The sequence below is a fragment of the Aptenodytes patagonicus genome, chromosome 3, assembly GCF_965638725.1.
Source record: "Aptenodytes patagonicus chromosome 3, bAptPat1.pri.cur, whole genome shotgun sequence".
Taxonomy (NCBI): domain Eukaryota; kingdom Metazoa; phylum Chordata; class Aves; order Sphenisciformes; family Spheniscidae; genus Aptenodytes; species Aptenodytes patagonicus.
Window position 1 is genome coordinate 113528431 of NC_134951.1, and position 24321 is coordinate 113552751.

Sequence of the window (24321 nt, forward strand, 5' to 3'; positions counted from 1 at the left end):
GCCGGCCCCGCCCGCCCCAGCCCCCCTCCCGCTCTCCTCAGCGGCCTTTCCCTCGAGCCGCGGCCCCACGACGCAGCCCCCCGCCGCGCAGCTCGAGATGGCGCCTCTCGCAGCCAATCGGAGCGCGCGAGGCAGCCGCCTCAGCCAATCGGACGGCGGGGCACGCTTGCCTCCCCCACCCTCCTCCTGCCGCCTGGGGGCGCTGTTCTACGCGGCTCCCGCGGAGCCCGCCCCGGGCCCGCCAGCCAATCAGAGAAGGGCGCGGCCGTCGCTAGGCGGGCGGGCGGGTGAGCGCGGGCCGGGCGGCCGCCAGGTGCCGGGGCAGGCGGGAGGGAGCGGGTCTAACCCTGCTGCCTTTCACGTCCTTCGTGGTCACCGAGAAGAGCCGGAAAAGCGCGCCCTAAGGTGCGCAAAGCGTGGCACGCTGACCTCACGGGTCTAGAAAGCGCTAAGCTAACGTCGTAGCTCCGTGCGATGACGCGACCCTCGTCAGGCACCCGGCCGGTGCCCGCAGAGGGCCGGGCCGCGGGGCCCGGCGGCGTCTCACGGCATCGCTTTCCCACGCGAGAGGAGGCGAGCCCCGAAACCGGCGTGTCCGGTCGCTCCGGGTGTGTCGGCACCGGGACACGTTTTTTTCCGCGGTGCCGCTTCACCCTCGCGTCCCGAGGGAGCGTTTGGTGCGAGCGGGCGGGCTGCCGCGGCCCGGCGCTGCCGGCGTGGCGTGAGGGGAGAGGAGGGACGGCGCCGGGCAAGGCGGCTGCCCGCGGCCAAGCGTCCCTCTTCTGCAGCGCTGCGGTCGTGGCCGTTGCTCTTTCCTCTACCATAAGCTGTTCGGAAACTCGACTTCAATCTCCCAGCTGCCCAACAACATTGTAAAAGCTTCCTTAAAACATCTCCCCAGGGTGAGAGGCATCTCCCCAGGAGACACAGGACGTGAGGGAGAAGGCGTATCTAACTTTAAAGATCATTACAAGTGCAATATACCCTGCTGTTACTTTTCCACAGAAGCAATTAATGCCTGTAGTATCATGCAATTAGTCTAAGGCGGTCCACTGAAATGTAATAACAAGAACGAAAACCTCCCTTCGCTAGTAAGATTCAGTGTGAAATCTTACTGTTGTCTTTTGTTATAAGAGCTAAAGATTTATTCTAGGAAGATGGCAAGAAATACATCCAACTTCATTGTTTCCCCCTGTACAGGCCAATTAAAGTGTAATTGGTCTCATTTGTTATGGTAATAAGAAGAGAGGCCTTTTTTACTCCTTCCTCATCTTTTATTAATAATTTGCTAGATATCTTTATTTAGGTGCTCTGAGTTAGCAAGCATGTTCAGGGAAAGGTCGTATCAAGTTTCTGATCGTGTACTCTAGAGAGAGAAAAAACATATCAAGTGGTAAATGTACGAACTAACAACATCTCTGTATGGAACAGGCTGAAATCAGGAAACTCGGCAGCGGGGCGGAGGTAATACGAAATACATTAGTTGGGCAAAAGTCTGTTTGAGGTTCTCTCTTCATATACATGTGTTCAGGCTGAGTTACCCTGCATTAAAATGTTCTTTATTTTTGCATAATACTTTTCATCTAAGGAACTCAAAGCACTCTTCAATTAATTACCATTCATTTGATAACTATGGAAAACAAAGAAAGGATAAGTTACAGAAACTTCCGTATAACCATCTAAACCATTCAGACTAGGAAACAAGCTTCTGTCTTTTTTTTTTGCCCTACTGCAAAACATAAAACTGCAATGATAATTGTGAAGTGCATGCATTCTTATTCTTTGCATCTTCACATTTGTATTCCTTGGCTTATCAATAAAAAGTGGCTTACAATGTAGATCTTTCTCCACACAGAGCTTTCCAGGGTTTGTATGGGGTTTTTCCTGTAGCTCTCCCCTTTCTCAAATATTTTTTTGAGCTGGTGGTTCTGCAACAAAATATTAAAAGATTTTTTTTTTCTTTTCACTCTCAAAGATCTGTTACAATCAAGTTATTCAACAGGTATTGTGACTCTCTAACCCCTACTGTACTGTCCCCTACCTCCCAGACCCAGGGCTCTGCTCTGATACAGACCAGCTGCATAACCTTGGCTCAGACTCTGAGGAAATGGAAATCGTGAGAAAAAGCTGTGAGAAAAGTCTGCAACTTTACCTTTCTTTCCTTGCAGGACTCCACAGGCTGAGGTAGGATTGTTGAGATGGGGATGACTCAAGGATCCCACTGGGAAACATCATGAAAAAACATCAACGTGGAAAGGTTGATGCCTGAACACAGTGACAATAAGGAAACAGAACTTTACCTGGCTCTAAATCCTCTGCATGATAGAGTGGACTTAACTGGTTCTCAACTTTGCATATTACTAACTGCAGTTTTTAGAAGGTTGAACAATTCGTTCGAGAGTATCTGGAAGAATGTATTTTCTGTTTCCAGGTAGCTCGCTGGACATCAGGGGGCACTGTTTCACCACAAGGAATTTAAACTGAGACAATGTGGCATTTGTCTAGTCTAGTACACTGGATTTCATGTTGTACTTAATTCCTAATCCTTCCTATAGGTGGACTGTAAATCAATTTAGCTACTCTTCATCTTTATATGTTATCACACTTTGAATTGATTTATATTTTTATATATACACACACATATATATATATAAAATGAATGAGACCTGGGCTTGAAAGACCTGGGATTCTTACAAAATCTTTTTTCCATAAATTTTTTCCATACATGCACTGGAACTCAATTGTGTGAGATATATAGTTACATAGGTACCCAGTAGCTGGTCCAAAAAGGCAGCTGCAGAGCAGTTTGCTTCCTTTAAACGAAAAAAAAGGACTTAAATTTTTTCAGTGGTCGAGTTGTTTACAGATAGGTTAAGAAGCATCACTGAAGAAAAACACAGGGCTAGTATTTTAATTAATTATATTTAGGATATACATACTTTTTTTTTAAATCTTTTAATATTTGTGAGGTAGGAAAACAAATGCCTTTGGCCTCTGATATCCTTTCCAGTGAACTTTTTTTTGTTGTTTAAGAAAGATAAAGTACCATAGGAAGAACACCTGGTATTTCTTTTCAAACAAAGTCATGACGAAGAACCATTGGTTCTTTTAAATACGCATCATTGTTCATTATAAAATACGTATTTTTCAATTATAGACTTTTCCTACTTATTGCAGAGTGTGAAATAGGAAAAAAAAAAAAAGTCTCTCTTCCCTGTAGAGGTGACTCCTGACCTTGTCGAGGGGGACCCAGCCTCTCAATCAAATATGTTCTAGATTAAATGCATGCAGGCTGAGAGCTCGATTCCTAAACACCATAACGAAACTGAAGCATTAATCTAAAAAGCAAACTCTGGACATGTGGTTAAGTCTTTCAGAATAAAGGGTGTAGCAAGTCACACAAGTTTCAGTAAATTAAAAAGGAACAGATAAACCACCTGAACCCACATCTATCACCAGAAGCCTGTTTTTCACGTGGGAAGAGAGAGTAAGGATTTAGATGAGTTGTGTGAAACAAATCGTTACGGCATCGTGGTACCTGGTCTAGGACTAAGTATAACAGACTGAATATGGCTTACCTGTTTGCTACTTGAGGTAGCAAGTAAGGATACTGGAAAGGCGCCTTACAGCCGAATCCTTGCTTTTGACAAATGGTACAGTATGATTCGAACTACAAATGGTCCAGTGGCACTTAAGTATATGTCATTGATGGATGAATGGACAGGAAAATTGTTTTCAGCTTTGTTTACTTGAAAAGAACTTCTAAGCATACAGCAGGGTTTTCTAATACTTAAGTGCAAGAACAGCTGTAGTTATTCTCAGGTACTGAGAAATTCAGAAACCAGAAGAAAAAAGTAATTTGGAAATTACGTAGTGAACAAGAAGTGCACTGACTAGACTAATACAGTAAATGGTAAAAGAATGTGAAGGCTGCCAGCAAACACAGTGCATGTTTAAACATGCTGCTTCTGCATACTTCAAAACAGCCAAGTACTCTGCAGCAGAAAACCTACACAAAGTACTGGGGACGTAAGTCTGAACTCGCTGTTCGTTTCTACTGTAAATAGACTGATACGTCCTGTATGAACTTAACTAATTCAAAGCAGACAAAGCCTTTAAGATTTATTTGTAAGGATTGGCACTTCTGTGCTGGTTGTAAATGAAATGAAGTAGTCTTACCTGAAGAGTTCCAATTACTTTGTCAAAATAAACAGATGAGATAGACTACATTAGGTCTTCACCATCATGTCACAAAATGGCAAGTGATGAAAGATGTATCTCTCACCATCAGTAACTCAAAACTCTGAGCGCATATTTAACATTAAAGGGAAAGGAGATGCACTGTACAGTACTCCTTTAAGTGGTTTTTTGAACCTTCTGACGTCACTCACCATATTCTAACTTTTTAAAGCCACTGGAGATTGTATTTTGCGTTGGCGAGTATTTAATAACCGTGGTTATTTGTTACCCAGTTATGCCCATGCTGTTTCTTCATACTGCGCTGTGCAAAGAGCACCAATAAGCAGGACTCCTCTATACCACCATGACGCTGGAGCCATTTGTTTCAGCTGCCGAGAGCACCAGGCTTCCCGAGACACCGGTGCAGGAGCAAGGAGCAGGTGTGTGTCGGCCGTGCCCAGGGCACTGCTGGTGTACTGCGCGTGCGCAGAGTGACTGGGTTGCCTACATTCGCATTGAAAAATGCAAACTCTTCAGCTTGTACTTTTCTCCTCTTTCCTCTCAGAAACAGCCAGCAAACCCTAGACTTCAAAAATCTTTGCGATGGAAGTGTAGCTGAACCAATAAAACTTCAAGAATTTTACTTAAAAAAACATTTTTATAAAATCACATTAGCTGAAAATATTCCATTCACATCTAGTGAGTAATGCACATGCATAGTCTCACTGATGTAACGTGTATGTACACATTAGTACAGAAAACCACAAAAGACCTAAGCAACTTATTATGCAGGACATATATCTATATTTTTATCTAGGGAGATGAAAAGTAGAAAAACTTTGGTGCTTTCAAAATAATGTCCTAATTCTTTTCCTGAAGGCAAGTTCAGCATTTCTTAAATAATACCTGTCTGAGTGGATGAAGAATAGGTGGGAGCCTTCAAACTCTTAGCTAGCTGGCTTATGATTCTATAACTGGGCAAAATGTGTAAATTGCATCGTCTTTCTCATCTAGTTTTCCAATTCCGAAGTTTAGATTTACCTCTCAGTTTACTAGTCGCAGAATTCAGATCACAAACTCTTTCAACCACAGGGTATCTACTTATTGTTTTTACACTGTTGAACACAATTGAATCTTTGTCCATGACCACAGCCCCTATACTATATGAAACAATAGTAGTAATTAAGACAGGACAATTTCTCTATTGTCAAGAGCCTTATTTTGATGGCATGGCATTCAGGAGACTCACCTCATGAAAGGATTAGTCAGAGTAACGTAGCTATAATTTCTGAAGTAAGAGAAAATTATTTTCATATGCAAATAGTTTGGCTCCAATCCCTTCATACTGCCAAGAAAGGAACAGCATCAAGTTCAATAGTGGGAAGGCAGAACTGCAAGGACAGCCCTTTGGAGACTAAAAACAGACAAGTTAAAATGTGTGCTGGGAAGAGTCTGGAATTTTTTTTTTTTCCACTCCCATCCAATGGTCCAGGCTCCACACAGTTAAATTAGAGTTGCCACAGTTTGTTAAACATTGAATGCCCTTCCCAAGAAGCAATGGGCTCAATAATTACTCCACGGCAGGTCAAAAAGCTTTCTTGTTTCTCTGAGTTCAATAATCACAAGTTGTAAAAGTTCTCTCACTCAGAGGTTGAAGCAATAAAATTGGGGCTGTAAATTAAAGTGCAAAGAGAAACAGATGAACTTTGGTAACAGCTATCTCTAACTGGAAAAATAAGGGAAACTCCTGAACTAGGAAGGTAGTTACAACACAAAAGCAGTTTATTTCAGCGAGGGGAAAAAAAAAAAGCATTCTGTGAGCTATGGAACACCTAGGTCTCAACCCCACTCTGCTGTCCGTTGTGTTACACCAAATGGTGTTTGTGGGATGCAATTTTTCTGCTCAGCTCATGGGTGTATTTATTCACCTTTGCTTGGGATGACTACACACACAAGTTAGAGTGAGGCAAGAGTGGGTGGGGATTTCCAGCATGTTAGCTGCTCCGTGGAAACTGCCTGCGTGCATGCTTGTGACCCTGTTTACGTTGAGGAATAGATGTCTTCTGCTTACTGCTGGGTACAGCTGTGTCCGCAGGTTGTTACTGTGGACATACATGTTACCATACATGTGTAAATCCACACCCTAGCTTGCCTTGTAGCTACCTGTATATATAGACAAGTCCGACACAAGCAAATTTAACGGCAGACACCTCCAGGTTGTGAGAAAAGTACTTAATGTGCCTTCTGATAACACTGTACCGAGAGACGGGACAACTATCTGTCTGTATAACCATCTGCTTTGGTTCTGCCTACAGCACAGAGATGTTGTCATGCGATAAAGCATGTTAAAATCTATTTAGGACTCTCTCAAACAGTTTTTAACAAGTGTTTTGACAAAGTTCCATCTGTATCTTCTTTCACAGAGAATGGCTAAAAGGGCAAAAAAAGTATCTTAGATGCCAGAATTGAAACAATTTTAGTGTAAACGGAGCTTCTCTTACTACAACTTGTGATCTCATGTTTCCCTCTGAGCTCTTTCCAAACCGTACTAAACCAGTGAGTGTTCTGAGGGATTGGGCACAGTATGAAATTAATATGCTTGCCTCTCTGCTACGAAATAGTCTGCATGAAGAGTTATTAAGTTTTTTACATCTAATGCTGCGCATTTTAAGCAGCTTTGAATGCTGACAATAGATGGTCTAAAAATGCTGTAGGTGTAAGAGCCATGGAGATGTATTTTCAGGTAAGTAAAGAGAAGGATGGCAAGCCTGTTACTGACTCCACCCACTGGAGTTAAGACTAAGCCGTGGCAGAGAGGTGAGGATGCCACAACATATCAGACAGGTTGGTTTCTATAATCCTCAAAGATGCAAATAGAACATACATTAATTGCATGAGCATTTCTCTCCTGTGGCTACACCCTGTCTAGTTTTATGAACCTCTGAACCAACAGCCCTTTACTTCTTAGTACTCTTACTTTCAGTCAAAGGCCTCCAGCCTGATAGAGAACCAAGCTGTGGGCTTCTGAAGCTAAGGACAGCTTTATGAGTGTTGCCACTGCCTCTGAACTAATTTCTATGTCCAGTGTTGTCCTGGTTTTGGCTGGGTTAGAGTTCATTTTCTTCCTAGCAGCTGGTACAGCGCTGTGTTTTGGATTTAGGATGAGAATAATGCTGGTAACACACCGATGTTTTAGTTGTTGCTAAGCAGTGCTTACACTAGTCAAGGACTTTTCAGCTCCCCATGCCCTGCCAGCGAGAAGCCGGGAGGGGGCACAGCCAGGACAGCTGACCCAAACTGGCCAAAGGGACATTCCGTACCATGTGACGTCATGCTCAGTACATAAACTGGGGAAAGCTGGCCGGGGGGTGGTGACCGCTGCTCGGGGACTGGCTGGGCATTGGTCAGCGGCTGGTGAGCAATTGCATTGTGCATCATTTGTTCTATATATTCTTTTATCATTATCATTATTATTATTTTCCTTTCCTTTTTCTGTCCTATTAAACTGTCTTTATCTCAACCCACGAATTTTACTTTTTTTTTTTCTCCCAGGTTCTCTCCCCCACCCCAGTGCGGGGTGGGGGGGCAGTGAGCGAACAGCTGTGTGGTGTTTAGCTGCCTGCTGAGTTAAACCACAACAAGCGTGCATGACAGTTTCGGCAAAATACACAAACGTGTTTATAAACTGTGTTATTATTCAAGGAAAAAAAAAAGTCATGATCTAGAAACAGGCCAAAAATAAACAAAACGTGTAAACTAGCTTTTTTACAGTGTTCAGAAGTAGTCAGACACTCAGTCTAGCAGAAAGACACAATTGCTCATTTATTTTCTTAGTGGCTTTATATTTGACCAGCTCCATATGGCCGAAACATTTAAGCTCTCCATGAGTCCAAATGTTCTCATTCAAATCAAGATAATAATACTGACCTGTTATGCAGTGTTTTTCAAACCTGCAGGAAAAATGAAATACGCAGAAGCACCAGTTTTATTACACTTCTTTGAGCAGCAGCATACACTGGTTTGTGAAGGCATGGAATTTTCAGAAACACATCATGGACAAGATGCTCTATATAATTTTTCAATATTGTCCTCTTCCTACAGTCCTTTCAAGGCTTCATTCTATGCAGATGGTATAGTCTGCAAAAAAAGTTGAACACAAACATTCTAAACTGTACTAGTAAAAAGTCTCTGAGCAAGTCTAAAATACGGTAGCAATGTCTACCGTCCAAAAAAAACTGTTGGCACTTTTGAGCATAAGACTGTTTCTGGTTGTTTCTAACAACCAGTTAAAAGTCATCATGAATTTTCAAAAGTCATTAATTTTGTTGGGAAAACACTAGTAAGACTATGTTTTGCAATTTGGTATAATACATGGCCTATTTTCTAGGGACGAGACTTTGGTTATCTTCAGAAGGCTACACCCAAACCCAATCAGGTTTGCAGCCTCTGAAGAATCTCGGAGCTAGATTGCCAAATACTCCAATGGCACTCATCGTGCTCTCTCCACTCATCTCTCTGATCTGCTGACCACAGTGCATGTCACAGCCCCACCTTGCATCGCTTCCTGATACTTCAGGAGTGACTCATACATCCTTGCAACTTTCCCTGAGAGCAGATTTTGTCCTTTTTCTGTGCCTGGGGAGTATCACAAGCCCATTTATCCAATTTCTAGGCAGGACCTGGAAATGACCTCGTAAAGACCTAGGCCAGATCCCAGTATCGCACTAATTCTTACTGACTTCAGAAAGAGCTGGTTTTATCTCCTCGGAGCTGATCCACAGTTCACTGAAGTAAACAGAAAATCTCCCACTGGCATCAGCAGCTCTTGAATGCTTTAGTGAACTGAACTTTATTCTCCAAACAGATCTGGAGCAGATGTAAATTACAGAGCAAAAGTTGAAAAGTACATGAATTTTCCAAATGTAAGTTTACGTATTCTCTAGGGCCTGGTCATCAAAACATTTTTTTTTCTTTTTGCTGTATGATAGAGCCAGTAATGTGCTCATAGCATTTTGTCTGAGCTGTAATTATGCTTTAATAAGTGTAAACCACAATTAGCCTACACTGCACTGCCTAATCAGCATTCACCTATTTGATAAGAGGAGGTATCTCCAACAGTTGATAAAATTATCCTGTTTATAACCAATAAGCAAAGCCTTACCTTTAGAGCTGTACGCTGAGGAAAGTTAATATAGGATAGCCATTGAATAAGGTCACATATTCCAGCACAAAGAGTGACGTATCACCACAAAAGGTACAAAAAAGACACTGCCTTCCAACCCCCTAGACACCAAGGTATCTGTGTAATGAAGCTACTTCGATATTTGGGCCCTTTTATCTTTTTAACCATATGCCTGGTCCACTGGCTTTGATTCTACAGAGAAGCTTCCCTCAAAATAACCTGGAAAGAGGGTAAGATTAACGCTATTGTGAATGGTCCCTCATTTCCATTGCTTTGCTGAAGAATGACATTGTGCAGAGCAACTCTCTCTGCTTCTAAAATACTGAGCAACATTTAAACAAGAATTTCTTCAGATTTGAAAACCTGTGGAAATTATAGATAACGAGCTCTCTATTAACTCCTGCAAATTGGAGCCAAATTAATGCTATACTACAAAAAGCAACACAATGCACCTATCTTTGCACCACAGTTATGGTATGGCTTTCTATAGGTGATAACTAACAGTTCAGGGAAAACGTAATGTGTCATAGTAAAAACCCAAAACACACTGTAACAGGCTTCTTTAGTCCACACAAATACCCTAAAACCATTCAACCCTTAGATACTAAAGGTTATGGCTATTTTTTGTATACTAACAGCAAAGACCCGTCTGTTTGGAGGTCATTGAAGAGACAGTGCTACTTTCAGTAGTACCCACGGTGAGGTTTCAAGACCGCAGTCTAAGGCTTGGATTTTTAAAACTAGGCACAGAGGTTTACCTACACACAACGAGGGCCAGGAAAACAAGGAGGATTAGCATGTACCCAGCCTGTTCTGTTCTTCTACATTTACATATTTAAAAAAAAAAAAAAGGCAAAAGCCTATGATAAAATTTACTGTTCCTTATTATCAAGGCTTACATAGTTCAGCTTAGCAATTTGGTAACGACAGGGTAACTCTTCTCATCTTGAACAAACCAGTACATTTACATAGAAAATGAGCTTTACAATAAGGCAGGCACTTCTGAGCCTACTGACCCTGCTCATCTTTCTGAAGAATGCCATCATTTGACAGCAGCAATGCGAGAAGTCCACATCTGAGACTTTAAAGTCTTCCCAAGTTTTCACATTGCTAAGATGATCCTCTTGAGTCTTTCACAAGTGTATCAGAAGAGTATTAAGAAGCCACACAAAACCGCAAGAAGAATCAAGATAAATGCTGCAAAACTCTAATTTGGGCTGTACCAGGAGCAGACCCAAAAAACAGTCATTTAACTCGGACCCATGTGAGACAGCACCTACCTAGTATCAGCAGGGCACTGTAGACAACAGTAAATACAAAACCAAAGATACAACACAAACACAGCTGCGCACAGAGACACCACCACAAAGATAGCTAACCTGCACTTACATTTCAGAACATGCAAAGGTTTCAAACAGTTTCATTAACTGAGGTCTGCATATACAAAAGCAGCAACAAGTTTTTATTGTACAGCAAACGTGTAAGAGGTAAGACTCTTCCTGGTAAGAGGAAGTTTCAAGTCTTTGGAAACGCTGTTGATTTCTCATAAATGCAGAACAACTTGGATGTCATTCTGGTTTTCCCCTCTACTAAAACAACTTGTTTTTCTAGGACACTAATATATCTTTCAGAAAGATCTATGCATTTTTTTAACTGAATTAATAAACTCAAAAAAGCTTCAGAAAATATTTTCAGCGTACCATACCTATCTTTCGTCTTCCATTTTGGCATTTTACACTTTGGAAAGCCATTTTAAAACCTGCAGCAGGCTTTCCTACGTTTCCTCCTCGGCGACCTTGCAGGGCTCTGGCACTGCAGGTTCCCACAAAGCTCTGCTGCCCAGAGACAAAGCACCAAAGACTACATTTTTCTGAACAAGGAAGTATAGATATCGCAGCACCAGAAGTGACTCTCTTCAGAGCAGTCCTAAGGTAGAGTGACCTAGTGTGTACTTTAGAAAAGAAAGGAAAAAAAAAAAAAACAAACAAACCACAGCAGAAAGATCCTTAAGAAATAGTTTATTCTATACAGATAGGCGTTCTGTTTTTTCTTAAGTTAACTGAGGGACTACCAGGATTTATTTTAAACATTAAGTCCTCATGGAGTGCCTTCAAAGGGCACCACTGAATGTGAACAAAACTAACTATAAAGTGTGAATATTTATTACGGGCTCTCAGCTTGCCGAGAGTGGACAGTGGTAGCGATCCGTGACCGCTTGCCCGCAGAAGTGAGAGAAAACAGCCCCCGCCTCGCTCCTGAGGGAAAGGACACGGAGAGCCCGGCCGCCACAAGGCCAGGGCAGAGACCTCGGGGCCGGCCACCCCCGGGGCTACCGGCCGGGGAGGCCTTCCCACGGTCCCAGCCCTCTGAAGCTCACCAGCGGCAGCGGGAAGTCCCAACACGGGATAGAAGCCGGCTTTGCTCCCCCGGCCCGTGTGTCACCGTGCGGGGTGGCTTCCCTGCCCCGCAAAACAAACACGCCCGGGAGCGTCCCCCGATGACTAACAGTTTCTCCTCGACGGCGAGGACGGCCATCCCTCGGCTCCCCCTCCTCCCCCTCGACGGCCCCGTCCCGCCGCCCCTCCAGCGCAGGCGGGGCGGGGAGGTTTCACAGCCCCTTTACCGGGACCGACCGCACCTCGGGATGCCTCTCACCGCCACCCGCCCCGAGCCGCTGCTCCCCAGCCCTGCGGAAGAGACTATATTTGGGCCGGGACGGGAGCGGGGACCCGCCCTGCCCCATCCAGTTTCGCCCAGGTGTGGGGGGAGGGAGAGGTGGTTTAACTGCGCGCCCGGCTGGCCTGGGAGGAGGAGGAGCTGCCGCCGCCACCACCACCACCCTCCTCCTCCCCTGCGCGTCCCAGGTGTAACCGGAGCCGGGAGGGCGCGGCGCAGCCACCACCACCTGCGGAACCTGTCGGGCGGCTCACATCGGTTCGCCGTCGCGCACGCACCGCTCCGTCTCCTCCGTCCGTACCTCGGAGGACTTTTTCCCGGCCTCTCCGCGCCCCGCCGCCGCCGCCGCCCCGAGCCATGAAGCCGCTCTGTGGGGCTGTGCTCCTGCTGCTGCTCTGCGCCGCCGCCTGTGCCCAGCAGAGCCGTGAGTGCCCGCCCGCACCCCTCCGTCCGCCCCGCGCTCCCCCCCCCCCCCCCCCAAACCGGGCTCCCCAGCCCTGTGACCCCGTCCTGCGGCCCCCCTCGTCCTCCGCCGCCCGCGGAGCCGCCCCGCTCCGCGCGACGCCACAAAATGGCGCCCCCTCTCCGCGGGGGAGCGGGGCCGCGGGCGGGGAGGGGCCGCCCCGCGGGCGGGAAGGTGAGGAGGGGGCAGGGGCGCCCGGCCTCTGCGTCCCTTTGTCCCCGGCCGGAGGGCCCTGGCAGCCCGCGGGAAGGGCCCTCGGGGAGCCCGAGCGTCGCGAAGGAACTTCTCGCCTTTCCCTAGGGAAGGGCGGGTGGCGAGGTGGGAAGCGGTGGGGTACGGGTACCCCACAGCCGACTGGCTCCGGCCGGTGAGGGGAGGCTCTGTCTCTTCTCTCCGCCCGCGGAGCAGCGGGTGGGGGTGCCCCGGGGTGGCCGGCTACCTGCCCGGGGGCGTCTGCGCTCACAGCCGCCCTTCTTTTCTAGCGTGCATCTGCGAGAAGAACAAGCGTGTCACCAGCTGCAGGCAGGCCAACGGCGTCTGCTGGTGCGACTCGGTTGGCTCCGGCGTGTCTGTGAACTGCAACACTTGTGAGTAAAGCACGCGTGTCGGCTGTGGCTTGGCCCGGGTGCGCTCTCTGGTACGGGGTGGCAAGGAAAAGTGCCAACTAAACTCGAGGGAATAGGTGAAAAAGACCATTGAGTTCCCGGTAAATAATGGTAGTAAGGAAGGAGAGCTTACTTCCTGGTCTTCCAGAACAATTGGCAATGGAAGATAAGCGTTTAGGATTCCTCCTGTGTAACTTGTGTGGATATGCGAACGCTTATACTAATGCAGGCTGCTCCATCCTCCTTCACATTCGGTCTCTAATGGCAACGATTTCTCAAAGATTAATTTTTAGCTCCCTTCTAAACACGTATCATGACTTTCCATGCAAATCTAGAGGTGAAGGAGCCTTGTCTCTTGGTTTGAGCTCAGCTAAGCTGTAAATGATCCTCTGGCTGAGCGAAATTGAAGGTGGCTGGACTTCTTCCGTGTTTGGCTTCAGAAGCTGATGTACTGCAGTTGTGTTGACTTTCTGCACCACCTACGTGTTAGGCACCCGCTCTTCCTTGTAATAGCTTTAAGTCTAATTGCTTCTGATGTAACCTTGTGTTTTTAAGACTAAGAGCTAGGTTTCGAATGTGCTGCGTAATGTGACTTTCTGGTTATTTTTAGTGACTTCAAAATGCCTGTTGATGAAAGCAGAAGTGACAGGCTCAAAATCGGGTCGTCGTGAGAAACCAAAAGATGCGTTTGAAGATACTGATGGCCTTTATGATCCCGAGTGTGAAAATACTGGTGTTTTCAAGGCGAAGCAGTGCAGTGGAAACACCTGTTGGTGTGTGAATACAGCTGGTGTTAGAAGAACTGACAAACATGATGCAGACTTGAAGTGCAATCGATTAGTCAGAACGACGTAAGTCTTCCAACAGGGTGTGCTGTGACATGAAAACATTCCTGTATTAGGCTCTGCGTTGTAGAGGACTTATCTGTATGAATGATGCACTGGGGATGAATGAAGACGGAGCAATAAACACTTGATTACTGGGGGGGGAGGTTGCTTCAGAAACAAGGAGATATTGAAGGGTTTTGGAGGGGGCTTTCTTTGTTTTTCTCTCATTGCTCTGTTTTTTTTCCCTGGGGTTAGATTTTTAGTATGTCTTGTTATATGTACGTGCTTCAAGAATATTCATTGTACTTGCCTATTACTTCAGGGGGATCATCGTTGAAATGAAACATGCTGAGAGAAACGCTCCTCTGAACACTGAATCTTTAAAGAAGTAAGTGATGATAGTAAGATGTCATGGCAGTGTCTGCATGCACTACTAGAAATCTAGTGTATTTCTAAACAATTGTTTGAAAGCATTGTCAAACCTGTGAACTCATTTGTAAGACATCTCGGAAGTGACCTACAGATCCTTCATAGAATTGCTTTAATTTTTATTGGAAATGAATTAACTACTAAGGAGATTCACTTCCATTTAAAATTGATTGCTACTTTTTTTAACCAAGTCAATGTACTGAAGGAAATGGAAGGTAATAAGGTGAAACTGCCCAAAAAGTAAACTGACAAAGATGGTGGAAGGACCGCATAGAAGCAGCGGGAGAAAAACAACAGTTTAGCTATTTTTTGGCTAAAATAGAATCCTACTTCTCTCTGCCAGAGGTCATATAGCTAGAAGAATGTGCTTGTAGCTATTAGATTCCCCCTCCACTGGAACAAAAGCTGCTACTCTCTAGCTCCTCTTCTGAACTCTTAAAACTGTTCAGACTCTAACACTGCAATAATGTATATGTTTATTTTTCAGTAAGTGCATCTTCACTGTTAGGAATTAACAGAGCTCTAGTGTAATTTAATAATGAGAGTGTACTGGGTTTGGTTGGGATGGAGTTAATGTTCTTGGTAGCAGTCGGTATGGTGCTGTGTTTTAGACTGGTGACCAAAACTGTTGATAAGTCACCAGTGTTTTAGCTGTTGCTGAACAGTGCTTACATAGCGTCAAGGCCTTCTCAGGCTCTCACTCTACTGCCCCAGTGAGTAGGTTGGGGGTAGGCAAGTGGTTGGGAAGGGGACACAGCTGAGACAGCTGACGTGAACTGACCAAAGAGATATCCTATATTGTATAATGTCATGTTCAGTAATAAATCTGGAGGGAAGTTTTTCCCAAGTCACCATTTCTCAGAGATTGGCTGGGCATCGATCTGCTAGTGGTGAGTGACTGCTTTTGCATCACTTGGTTTTTTTACACCCCCCACCCCACCCCACCCCCCCAACCCTTTAACTTATTAGACTGTCTTTAGCTTGACCCTTGAGGGTGGTTTTTTTTTCTTGCTTTTGCCCTTCTGATTCTCTTCCCAATCCTGCTAGGGGGAAGTGAGTGTTTAGGTGAGGGTTTAGCTGCTAGCTGGGGTCAACCCACCACAGAGAGACTGCAGGAATAAAAACAATCACACTGGTCTTCCCTGCTTCTGAAAATAGATGTGTAAAACCAGTACTGTTTTTAACAGCTATGGCTTTAATATCCTTACAGGTTCTTCAGGGAAACAATTGCTAATCGTTACATGCTGGATGGACGCTATATAACTAGTGTTGAGGTAAGAGGCACATAATTTTTAGTAAAGTATCAGAATTTTATTTTGTTGTGCATAACTTTGAAAACTCGTGTTTGACTAATGCAATACAGCATGAGTCTTATTAGAAGCTCTCAAAATAGTGACACTTACTGAGCAGCTAGCAAATAGCTGTATCTGAACTGAAATACTGAGAAATTACATACTGCTCTCCTCAGTCTGTAGATGAATTCTTACTTTGCTTCACTAAAAAAGTGGAATTTGAATCATACTGTAAACAGTTGGCTTGAGAACAAGTACCATAAACTTGATTCAGGATGTGAGTTCGCAAGTTGGATCATAATATTTTGCTGTGTATTCGATAGTTGGATTTAAACTAGCCCCCTGCTTAATACTATACTTTTTTTTTTCAGTATGAAAAACCTTACATTACTATTAACTTGAAGCAAAATTCCTCAGACAAATCTTCTGGAGATGTGGATATAGCTGATGTGGCCTACTACTTTGAAAAAGATGTAAGTGTGTCATGGGTAAAGTCTGCTGAAGACAAGATGTGTATATTGCATTGCATTCAGTAGTCTTACTGTGTACTGGCTAAAGCAAGATGAATTATGGCAGTGCCCAGATGAATGCCTATTACAATGTGAACTAGCAAGTCTCTTTTTTCCTATCTGTTCTTAGGTAAAAGGTGACTCCATCTTTCATAATAACATACTGAACGTCAGCATTGATAATGAAGAACTGCGTTTTGAGAAGACAGTGGTCTACTACGTTGATGAAATAGCACCGGAGTTTTCCATGAAGTCTCTGACTCCTGGCCTCATTGCTGTCATTGTAGTAGTAATAGTAGCAATAGTTGCTGGAATTGTTGTTCTGGTAAGTTCTAACAAAGCTGCCAAGCAGAACAGGTAACAGTGTAATTTGGGAAATAACAACATACCAGGGTAACTGGACTCTGATATGAACAGTCTTCCTCTGTAGACTGGCGTCTTTTTTGAGACTTGGGAGGTGGGAAGGAGGTGATGGACATACCATCACTGTTTCAGGTTATGACTGAAGGGTGGTGCGTGGAAAACGGAAGTATTTGGAAAAACTCACCGAGGTGAAGAAAGTACCTGTCTTGCCTCCTGGTTTAAAGTAGTAGAGATTTGACAGACAGCCTCTCATGTACCTCGCTTCGGAAGGATGGGGAAGGGACAGCTTCAAGTTTGGAGTTTTGAAGTCACAACCAGATAAACTTACATGTAAGTCAAGACTTAAAGAAAACTTCACAATTATTCTGTCCTTCTCTTACAGGTCTTCACAAGGAGGAGGAAAGGGAAGTACGTGAAAGCAGAGGTAATTAATTTCTGTTTATGGTGGATGTGCAGGGAGGAGGTTGGCCAGAATCCAGAACTCCTAAGTTTGCTCTAGGTTAAAAGCTTTCTTTGGGTGCTTCAGATGTGTTCAAGGAGACTGAAAGTACACAAATTCTGTAACTATTTTTCATCTCTATGTAGTTCACTGTGTTCGTTCTACACTAGTTTCAAAGGCAACTGGTGATCTGCTGCATTTCCCAGGGGTGGGGGGCAGTGCTGACAGCAAGTACTAATTTTACGTATCTATAGCAAGGGCCGTACAATCCACAGGAAATACTGATAGTCTTGTTCTGTTATGAAGACCTTTACTTGAGGTATCTGCATGGAGCTTGCAGTTTCTACTGAAGAGTTATTGGGAGGAAGTTATTATATTGGGAGTTAATAAGGAACTATTGAACCTCTTAAGGAGGTTGTAGCGAGGTGGGTGTCGGTCTCTTCTCCCAAGTAACTAGTGATAGGACGAGAGGAAATGGCCTCCAGTTGCGCCAGGGGAGGTTTAGATTGGACGTGAGGAAAAATTTCTTTACTGAAAGAGTGGTTAAACATTGGAAGAGGCTGCCCAGGGAAGTGGTTGAGTCTCCATCCCTGGAGGTATTTAAAAGACGTGTAGATGAGGTGCTTAGGGACACGGTTTAGTGGGCATGGTGGTGTTGGGTTGACGGTTGGACTCAATGAGCTTAGAGGACTCTTCCAACCTTAATGATTCTATGATTCTATGAAGAGCTACTTTCCAAGGGAATAGTAACATGGTACTAGTGCATGGTGCTTCACCCCAAGCGTAGAGCCTTTTGCGAAGGAATCCAGAGGGTGTTGTAGCGAAATAGTAAAGTCTGCTCCCTGTACGCACCCCAAAGAGTGCTGTGGTTTTTTCAAAAATAATAATAAAGCTGAAGTGTTACAGTGGTCTTGGCATGTTTGATTCTGTTAGTGTTACATCAAATCCCTTTGCTAACGAAAACCTGGGTTGTTAAGTCCTATTGACTTCTTGGGTCTCACATAGCACAAGTGTTGATCTCCCTCTACCTCCTCCCCTCCAGGTAAAGGAAATGAATGAAATGCATAGAGGGCTGAACGCGTAATTAAATCAGCTGAAGACAGAGTAAGATTCAAACAAGAAGACAACAGAAACATTGGAGGTGTGGATCTTAAAAGGTTCCTCCTGAAAGGGAGGCAATTGTGCTCTCTTAATGATTGTTAAAACTCTTAACAGCCAAGACTGGTAACCACGCTACTACTTTTACTATTTGTTGAGAGTTAAATCTTAAATGCCCCATCTTACTCGAGTCACACTTAACTATTGCTCCCTGATTTTATTTTTTTTATGATGATGAAATGAGTTGACAACTGCTGTTACTAGGGTTTTGGAGCATACATGCTTAAATGGTTATTTTACCCTTGTGGGAGGTTTGTTGAAAATAATGACTTTGTAGCCATGTTGTAACGAGACTGTCTCCTGTATAACTGAACTTGATGTTTTTATGGCTGTTTGTACATATTTGAAGTTGCTGTAACTTTTTTATGACTTGAATTAATAAAACTTTGAAACAGGCTTCTAATTCTTCCATGTTGAAATGATGGATGATCTGCTAAGTTATGCTTACAAATTCAGCTGTGTAATATCCTTAAAGCAAGCAACCTCAGCATAGGTGAAAATATTCTAGAACTCCAATTAACAAAGTTTGTATTAGCCATCTAATATCTCAATAGCATGATATTTTTTTCTTAAAGCTGTGAAAAGTATGCTTTATCCTATTTTCCACTCTTAACGTGCAACAGGAGTAAAATATGGATTGTTTGTATAAAAAATAAACATGCTGTGAATGTAGCAATTTCAGGAATGCATAGACTGCTCTTTCAAATGCTATGTAAGTATTTGTAATAAAACAAGCCCCTAATCTAGAACATCTCTGGTGTAGGGTTGGGGGCGGGAAGCCTTGGCATCTGACTGCGGAGCTGGGGAAGAGCTGTTACACCATTACCACGATTTGCATAGCTATCCATTGCAAAGTTGTTGCACAGCTAGAATCTGTTTCTGCTGTTATTACTGTTTACTGTCATGGAGGCTGACCGAACTTACACAGGCTATCTACCTGCTGGAGCTTTGGATAAAAGAGCTTGCTTTGGCAGTCGGTCATCTATGTGATGTATATTGGCTAGCAAGTAAATGTGTATAGTCCACCCAGCATATCTGATTTATAAAGGAAATGCTGTAACTCCTGTTGCCAGAGAAATAATGAGATACAAGATAAGGAACTGAATGACAAATCTTATTACTAATGTGTGTTTGTTTTGACACACACCCCCCCTCAAACAGGAATAGTGGGATAAACCACTGAGAGGATATTCTACATACTGTGTTTGTAAAATTAAATGTGAAACATACCCCATTAGAGAGCTTGTGTGCATCTGCTAAATACAACAGGGGAGTTACCGGAATGTACCTCCGATGTCACAGGTCACCAGTATACCTTCTGCCTTTGAACAAGCTGGTAGCTGACATGCATGTGTTACCGTCTTGGATGTTGCAATGCAGGCAGTGACTGTTCCCTTGGGTCTTCCAACATCTGGTGCTATTACCTTAGGTGTGTGTGCTGAGCTGCTGCAGCCCCCAGGTTTTACTAAATTTATTTTGAGTCTACCGTATGTTTTGGGAAGTGGAGACGTGTGCATCGATTTGCTCTGTCAAGTTGCTGCTCCTGCTAAGCACAAAAATCCTGACGTAGGGAATTTACCGGAGTGTTTTCCAGCCTTTTCAGGCACTTTTTCAGTGACAACTTCCGTAGGGTGGTCTCTTCCTCTGCCAATATATGCCGCTCCCTTTCTCCCCAGGTATGCAGGCGGTCTGCTGAGGTATGATGAATTTCATACAAGTCTGTAAGCTGTTAAACAAATGAAGTCTAGTTTTCAGTCAGCTTGCCTTTCGCTGAGTCATGTCTATTATTGTCTTCCCCAATTCTTCACTATCTCCATATCCTATACTTTCTTAAATGTCTACAATATGGTCTCCTTGCCATTCCTTTCTTCTCCCCGAGATGATAATGCCATTGTTTCCTCTCCTCCTCCTCTTCCTACCCTCCCCATCCCCATTTTCATACCTCATTTTTGGCCTGTGGGATTGGAAAGAGGTGTCATGCTGTGGCTGGGCTGGAGCTACACATGTGCTGACTTGACTGGCTGGTATGTACCTGCTGCGTGGCCTGGACCTCGTCCCAGCTGGTTGGTTTGAAAATCGTTTTCTCCCTACTCTTCCCACAGTAGAGGAAGACAGATCCTTTTCAATTTTTTTTGCCTAATGGAGCTTTTCATATTAGATACTTGCACAAGCTTTTTGTCTCTAACATGGTCTGCTCCCTTGCCAAATTTGACTGAAACTAGCCAAGGGGGCAGAAAACCACAAAGTTTACAGAAATTAATTCAAAAATCAAAGACAGTTTAACTAAATCCACAGTTGAAGAGATTGTACTATATCTGTTTCTAAACTCAGTTGCTACGGTACAAACAGGATGCTGCTCAGCTCTCAAAATGGTGGTCAATAATGTTTTTTTCCCTAGTTTCCTTTTCTAAATAGTTTTATTGACCTTTATATTGTTTTGTTTTGTTCTGTTTTACTAAATACTTCACTTGTGCAACAGTCCAGCTGTATAAAGGTATGTATTTATGGGGAAATGGAAAAGGATGAGGGGGACGAGTTGAAAAACTAGTGTATCAGCATCCTGCAGCTTTATTGTGTTTTATAGTTTTTTAGAGCTAGAGAAGACTAATGTGCTGAAATAAAAAAGCCACTATCAGATTCTGTCAACTCTCCACAAGTGCATGTGATGTTTCTTCTCATATATAGACTACTTTTGAGCTGCTGGCAAAATTGATTGCTATTGAAAAATAATATGGTATTAAATAACAAAATACTGTGTTCTCTATTGTAATACTTTGAAAGCATTCAGCAAAGTTAAAAAGCAAGTTTCCTGTAAAAGAAGAATAGAACAATAGAACTTAATAGAAGAGTATTAGTCACTGCATCAATTTATGACAAGGTAAATATTTTGATGCTTCCATTTGCCTAATTCATTAACTTCCTTCCATGAAGGAGCATGTTTTTTAAATCTAAAGTTCTACACAAAGTTGTGATACCATGTTCCCTCTCTTTTAATGTAATATCAGTTGTGATAAAGGATATGAAAGCAGACTGAAGATTTATTAAATAATTTGAGACTGAATAAATGAGATCTTTCGTTACAGAGAGGGGATGGACACAAACTGTACAAGAAACCCTAGTAATAATATTTATCTTAGTGCCTATGTACAACATGGGAAAATAGTGTTTGTATAGGCAAGTGCAAATCTATTGCTTCCTTATGAATTATTACACTAGCATATATATATTAGTTATTATTTCTGCTCAGCAAAATTAAATAAATGTTTATGCAAAGACAATGAGAGACTTTTTAGAAGAGGATATGCAAATAACATATTTGAGAAAGCATGACCAATAAAGTCTATACAACTTTCTTCCAAAGACCCACGTAATCCCTAAGCGTAGTTTCCACAACTACAAAATGAAAGGTCAGTCTGTAGGGTCTGTTGACAGTAGCATGCTCATTACCCTCCTGAACAATCATAGTAAGTTTGGTAAGAGAAATAACATTGTTTGTGAACCATGCTTATTTATATCCTCACCTGCTGGACTTTGATTGCTATAATATGCAGTGACTTTGGATTACAGACTGCTTGAAGTAGCCCAAAAAATATTCTAGGAAACTAAAAATGCTAGCAGCTCTGCTGCTCCAACTTTACAACTGCTAGTTAATGAATTCTAGCAACTCCCAGGAGAAGCTGCGGTCTGGTATTACAAAGGTCCATCGCTGGGCATACGGGCAGTCAGGCACGCTGTAGGGGTGCCTCGTATGTTGGGGATAGTTGGGCCAATCCCCGCAGAGTTTCGTGAACTTTGCTAAAATCTTTGTCCTCCTTGTCTTAGCAGTGACATGCAATGGCAGACGTATGCAAGGGAGAGGGTGGTAGACAAAAAGGAGGGGGTGTGTAATGTTATAGGCAACACTTAGCAGCTTATAGCATGTAAAAACTTCATACATGTAAGAAGTGGGTTTTTTTTCTACTAACCCCCAAACGCGCTGCAGAATTCTTATGCGTTCAGGTGCCTGCAAAGTAGAGCATGGCTGTGCCAAATTGGGCTGAGTGAAAAAAGTGCATACAAGAAAGTTAAAAGGCTCTTTACAAGGCAACAGCCACATTTTCTGTTTTCAAACTTACATTAACTAAATATTCTTATCTTGTTAATATTATCTTAAGTCTCTGCTGCATTATATGTGTGCACACCTACATACACATCAGTCTAATACAAAATTTTCTGGTGACATCCCCGCCAACTCGAAAGCATTAGAGCGGTCACTGATCACACTTGTATACTAATTAACCTTTGGTGAAAAAGGATTTGGTTTTCTTTTTTTTTCTGTAGGGTGATTAAAGGACATCCATTTTCCTAATTGAAAAGCCATTGCAACTTTTCTGTATATGCTAGTTATGCATAAGGCGGCAACAAAATTAAGGTCTAGATTAGCATCCATTTTCTGTCTGCCATGTGCGTAACAATTACAGCCATCTTCTCGTTCCCGTCGCTCCTGGTAGGCAAGGGAGAAAGCAGGAAGCGCTCTGTTAGCAACAGCACGGTGAAGCAGCCAAGCCTGGCAACAGGGAGATGGTTCCCATTCAGAGTTAGACCTGTGTGGATCAGCAGGTGCACCGAGCTGCCCTGGAAGAACAGATGGGGCAAAGCAAATGGCAGAAGCTCAGAGGAAAGGTGATCAATCCAGTGACGTTTGTGCAAGAGGTGTCACAACATAAGCATTTTTCACGGACTGTGAACGCTAAGAGCGTTAGCGGCCGGTTTGGGTGGTGGCTTTCTGTAAATGGGAGCCTGCAGCTCAGCAGAGCTGCCTTGAGCAAACCACTGAATGAGAAGGTGCAACCAGCCCAGGGGAGAGAGAAGAAAGCTCTGCAACATGCAGCAGTTACAGCTTAGCAGACATTATTTTATCTCTTTTGAAGGTGGTAATGAGGTCCCTGGAGCCCACCTCCTCTCCAGCTGTTTGTACAGGACACTTTTTTCCTTCTTGTCCTATCTTCTGCCTTATCTGTAGTCATTGGTATGTACAAAGACAAGCACTCCCAGCTATTCATAATGCGTATTTTGGGCTGACCTGGTATTATCACCTCTTGGCAAGGTTGCCTGACATTATGAGTGCCTTCAGAAGGTTCTGTATTTGCTAAATGACAATTATTTAGGCTGAATTTTCCTACGTGAGTACTGCCCCAAGCAAACACTTTTGGTGGAGGGAAGTATCAGACCAGATAGTTTAGCCACTTCTGAAAATAAGGTTAGGAAAAATACACTTACTCATACTGAAAATAAATCCAACTGCCCTGCCAGAGCGATGTCATTTTTACAACTGTTATGGAGATAAGAGAAAGATTTTTGGCAACTACAAAGCTGTCAAAGCTGTGGTGACCTTATTTTTTGCCTCTTTCTTCCTAAGTCGAATGAAGGCAGATTGGACTTTCTCTTTTCCACGAGAACCGCCTGTGGTCCTTCAGCGAGCGCGTCTGCAAACAGGCTTCGAAGGCCTTTTCTGGAAAAGCTGTGCTACCTCAGGGGTACAGGACTGGGGTTTGGGTGGGGAAGGCTGAGGTGGGGACAGGCAGCCCAGGGTGACACTGGGCAGGGACGGGGCAGAGGTGGGGACACCAAAGCGTTCCCTGTGGAGGGACAGCCAGCACATGGCAACACCTTCACACTGAGGTATCAGGGTGGCCCCAGTGGTAAAAGGATAGTTTAGTGTGAAAACCTGAAGTAGTCCTTATGTGGGCCTCTGAGGGTCTTTTGGAAAGCACCTATTGACACCAAGAAATACTAAAGATGAGCACATTGATTCACTGAGTGGAAAGAAGAGAGAAGTCAGATGAGAAATCTGGGGAAAGAGGTCCCAAAAGCGTTCCATAGCTGGGACCAGGGGCAGGCCAGGAGGAAGAAAGGAAGGGTGGGAGATCAGGTTGGAGAAGCTGAGGTAATATACGGTAGAAAGGAGAAAGCAATGGGAAACAGACAAGGGGACGTTCTGAAGCAGCAAGGTACACAAACCAGAGGAAAGGATAAGCATTTATGCAAGAAATGCTCAGGCATGTAAAATCTAAGACGTGTTTTATCTGTAGGGTGATAGGGTGCAGGCAGCTGAGTTGGGGTACAAGAATCATAATTTGGAACTGACTGGAAAAAAGAAAAGTGGTGTGAGACAAGTTTATAAGAAGACTTGATTTAGCTGATGAAACCTGGGATTTCC

The 24321-nt window shown here is 43.7% G+C and overlaps 1 protein-coding gene across 1 annotated transcript; it reads left to right on the plus strand.

Annotated features, from left to right (window-relative positions):
- Positions 1-12160: 12160 nt before the first annotated feature.
- EPCAM (epithelial cell adhesion molecule) lies at positions 12161-18798 on the plus strand. The gene is made up of 9 exons (XM_076334731.1): positions 12161-12461; positions 12983-13087; positions 13716-13956; positions 14255-14320; positions 15572-15635; positions 16025-16126; positions 16293-16487; positions 16908-16949; positions 18007-18798. Exons 1-9 carry the CDS (start codon positions 12395-12397, stop codon positions 18046-18048), a joined length of 924 nt encoding a protein of 307 aa, XP_076190846.1. The 5' UTR covers positions 12161-12394; the 3' UTR covers positions 18049-18798.
- Positions 18799-24321: the final 5523 nt, after the last annotated feature.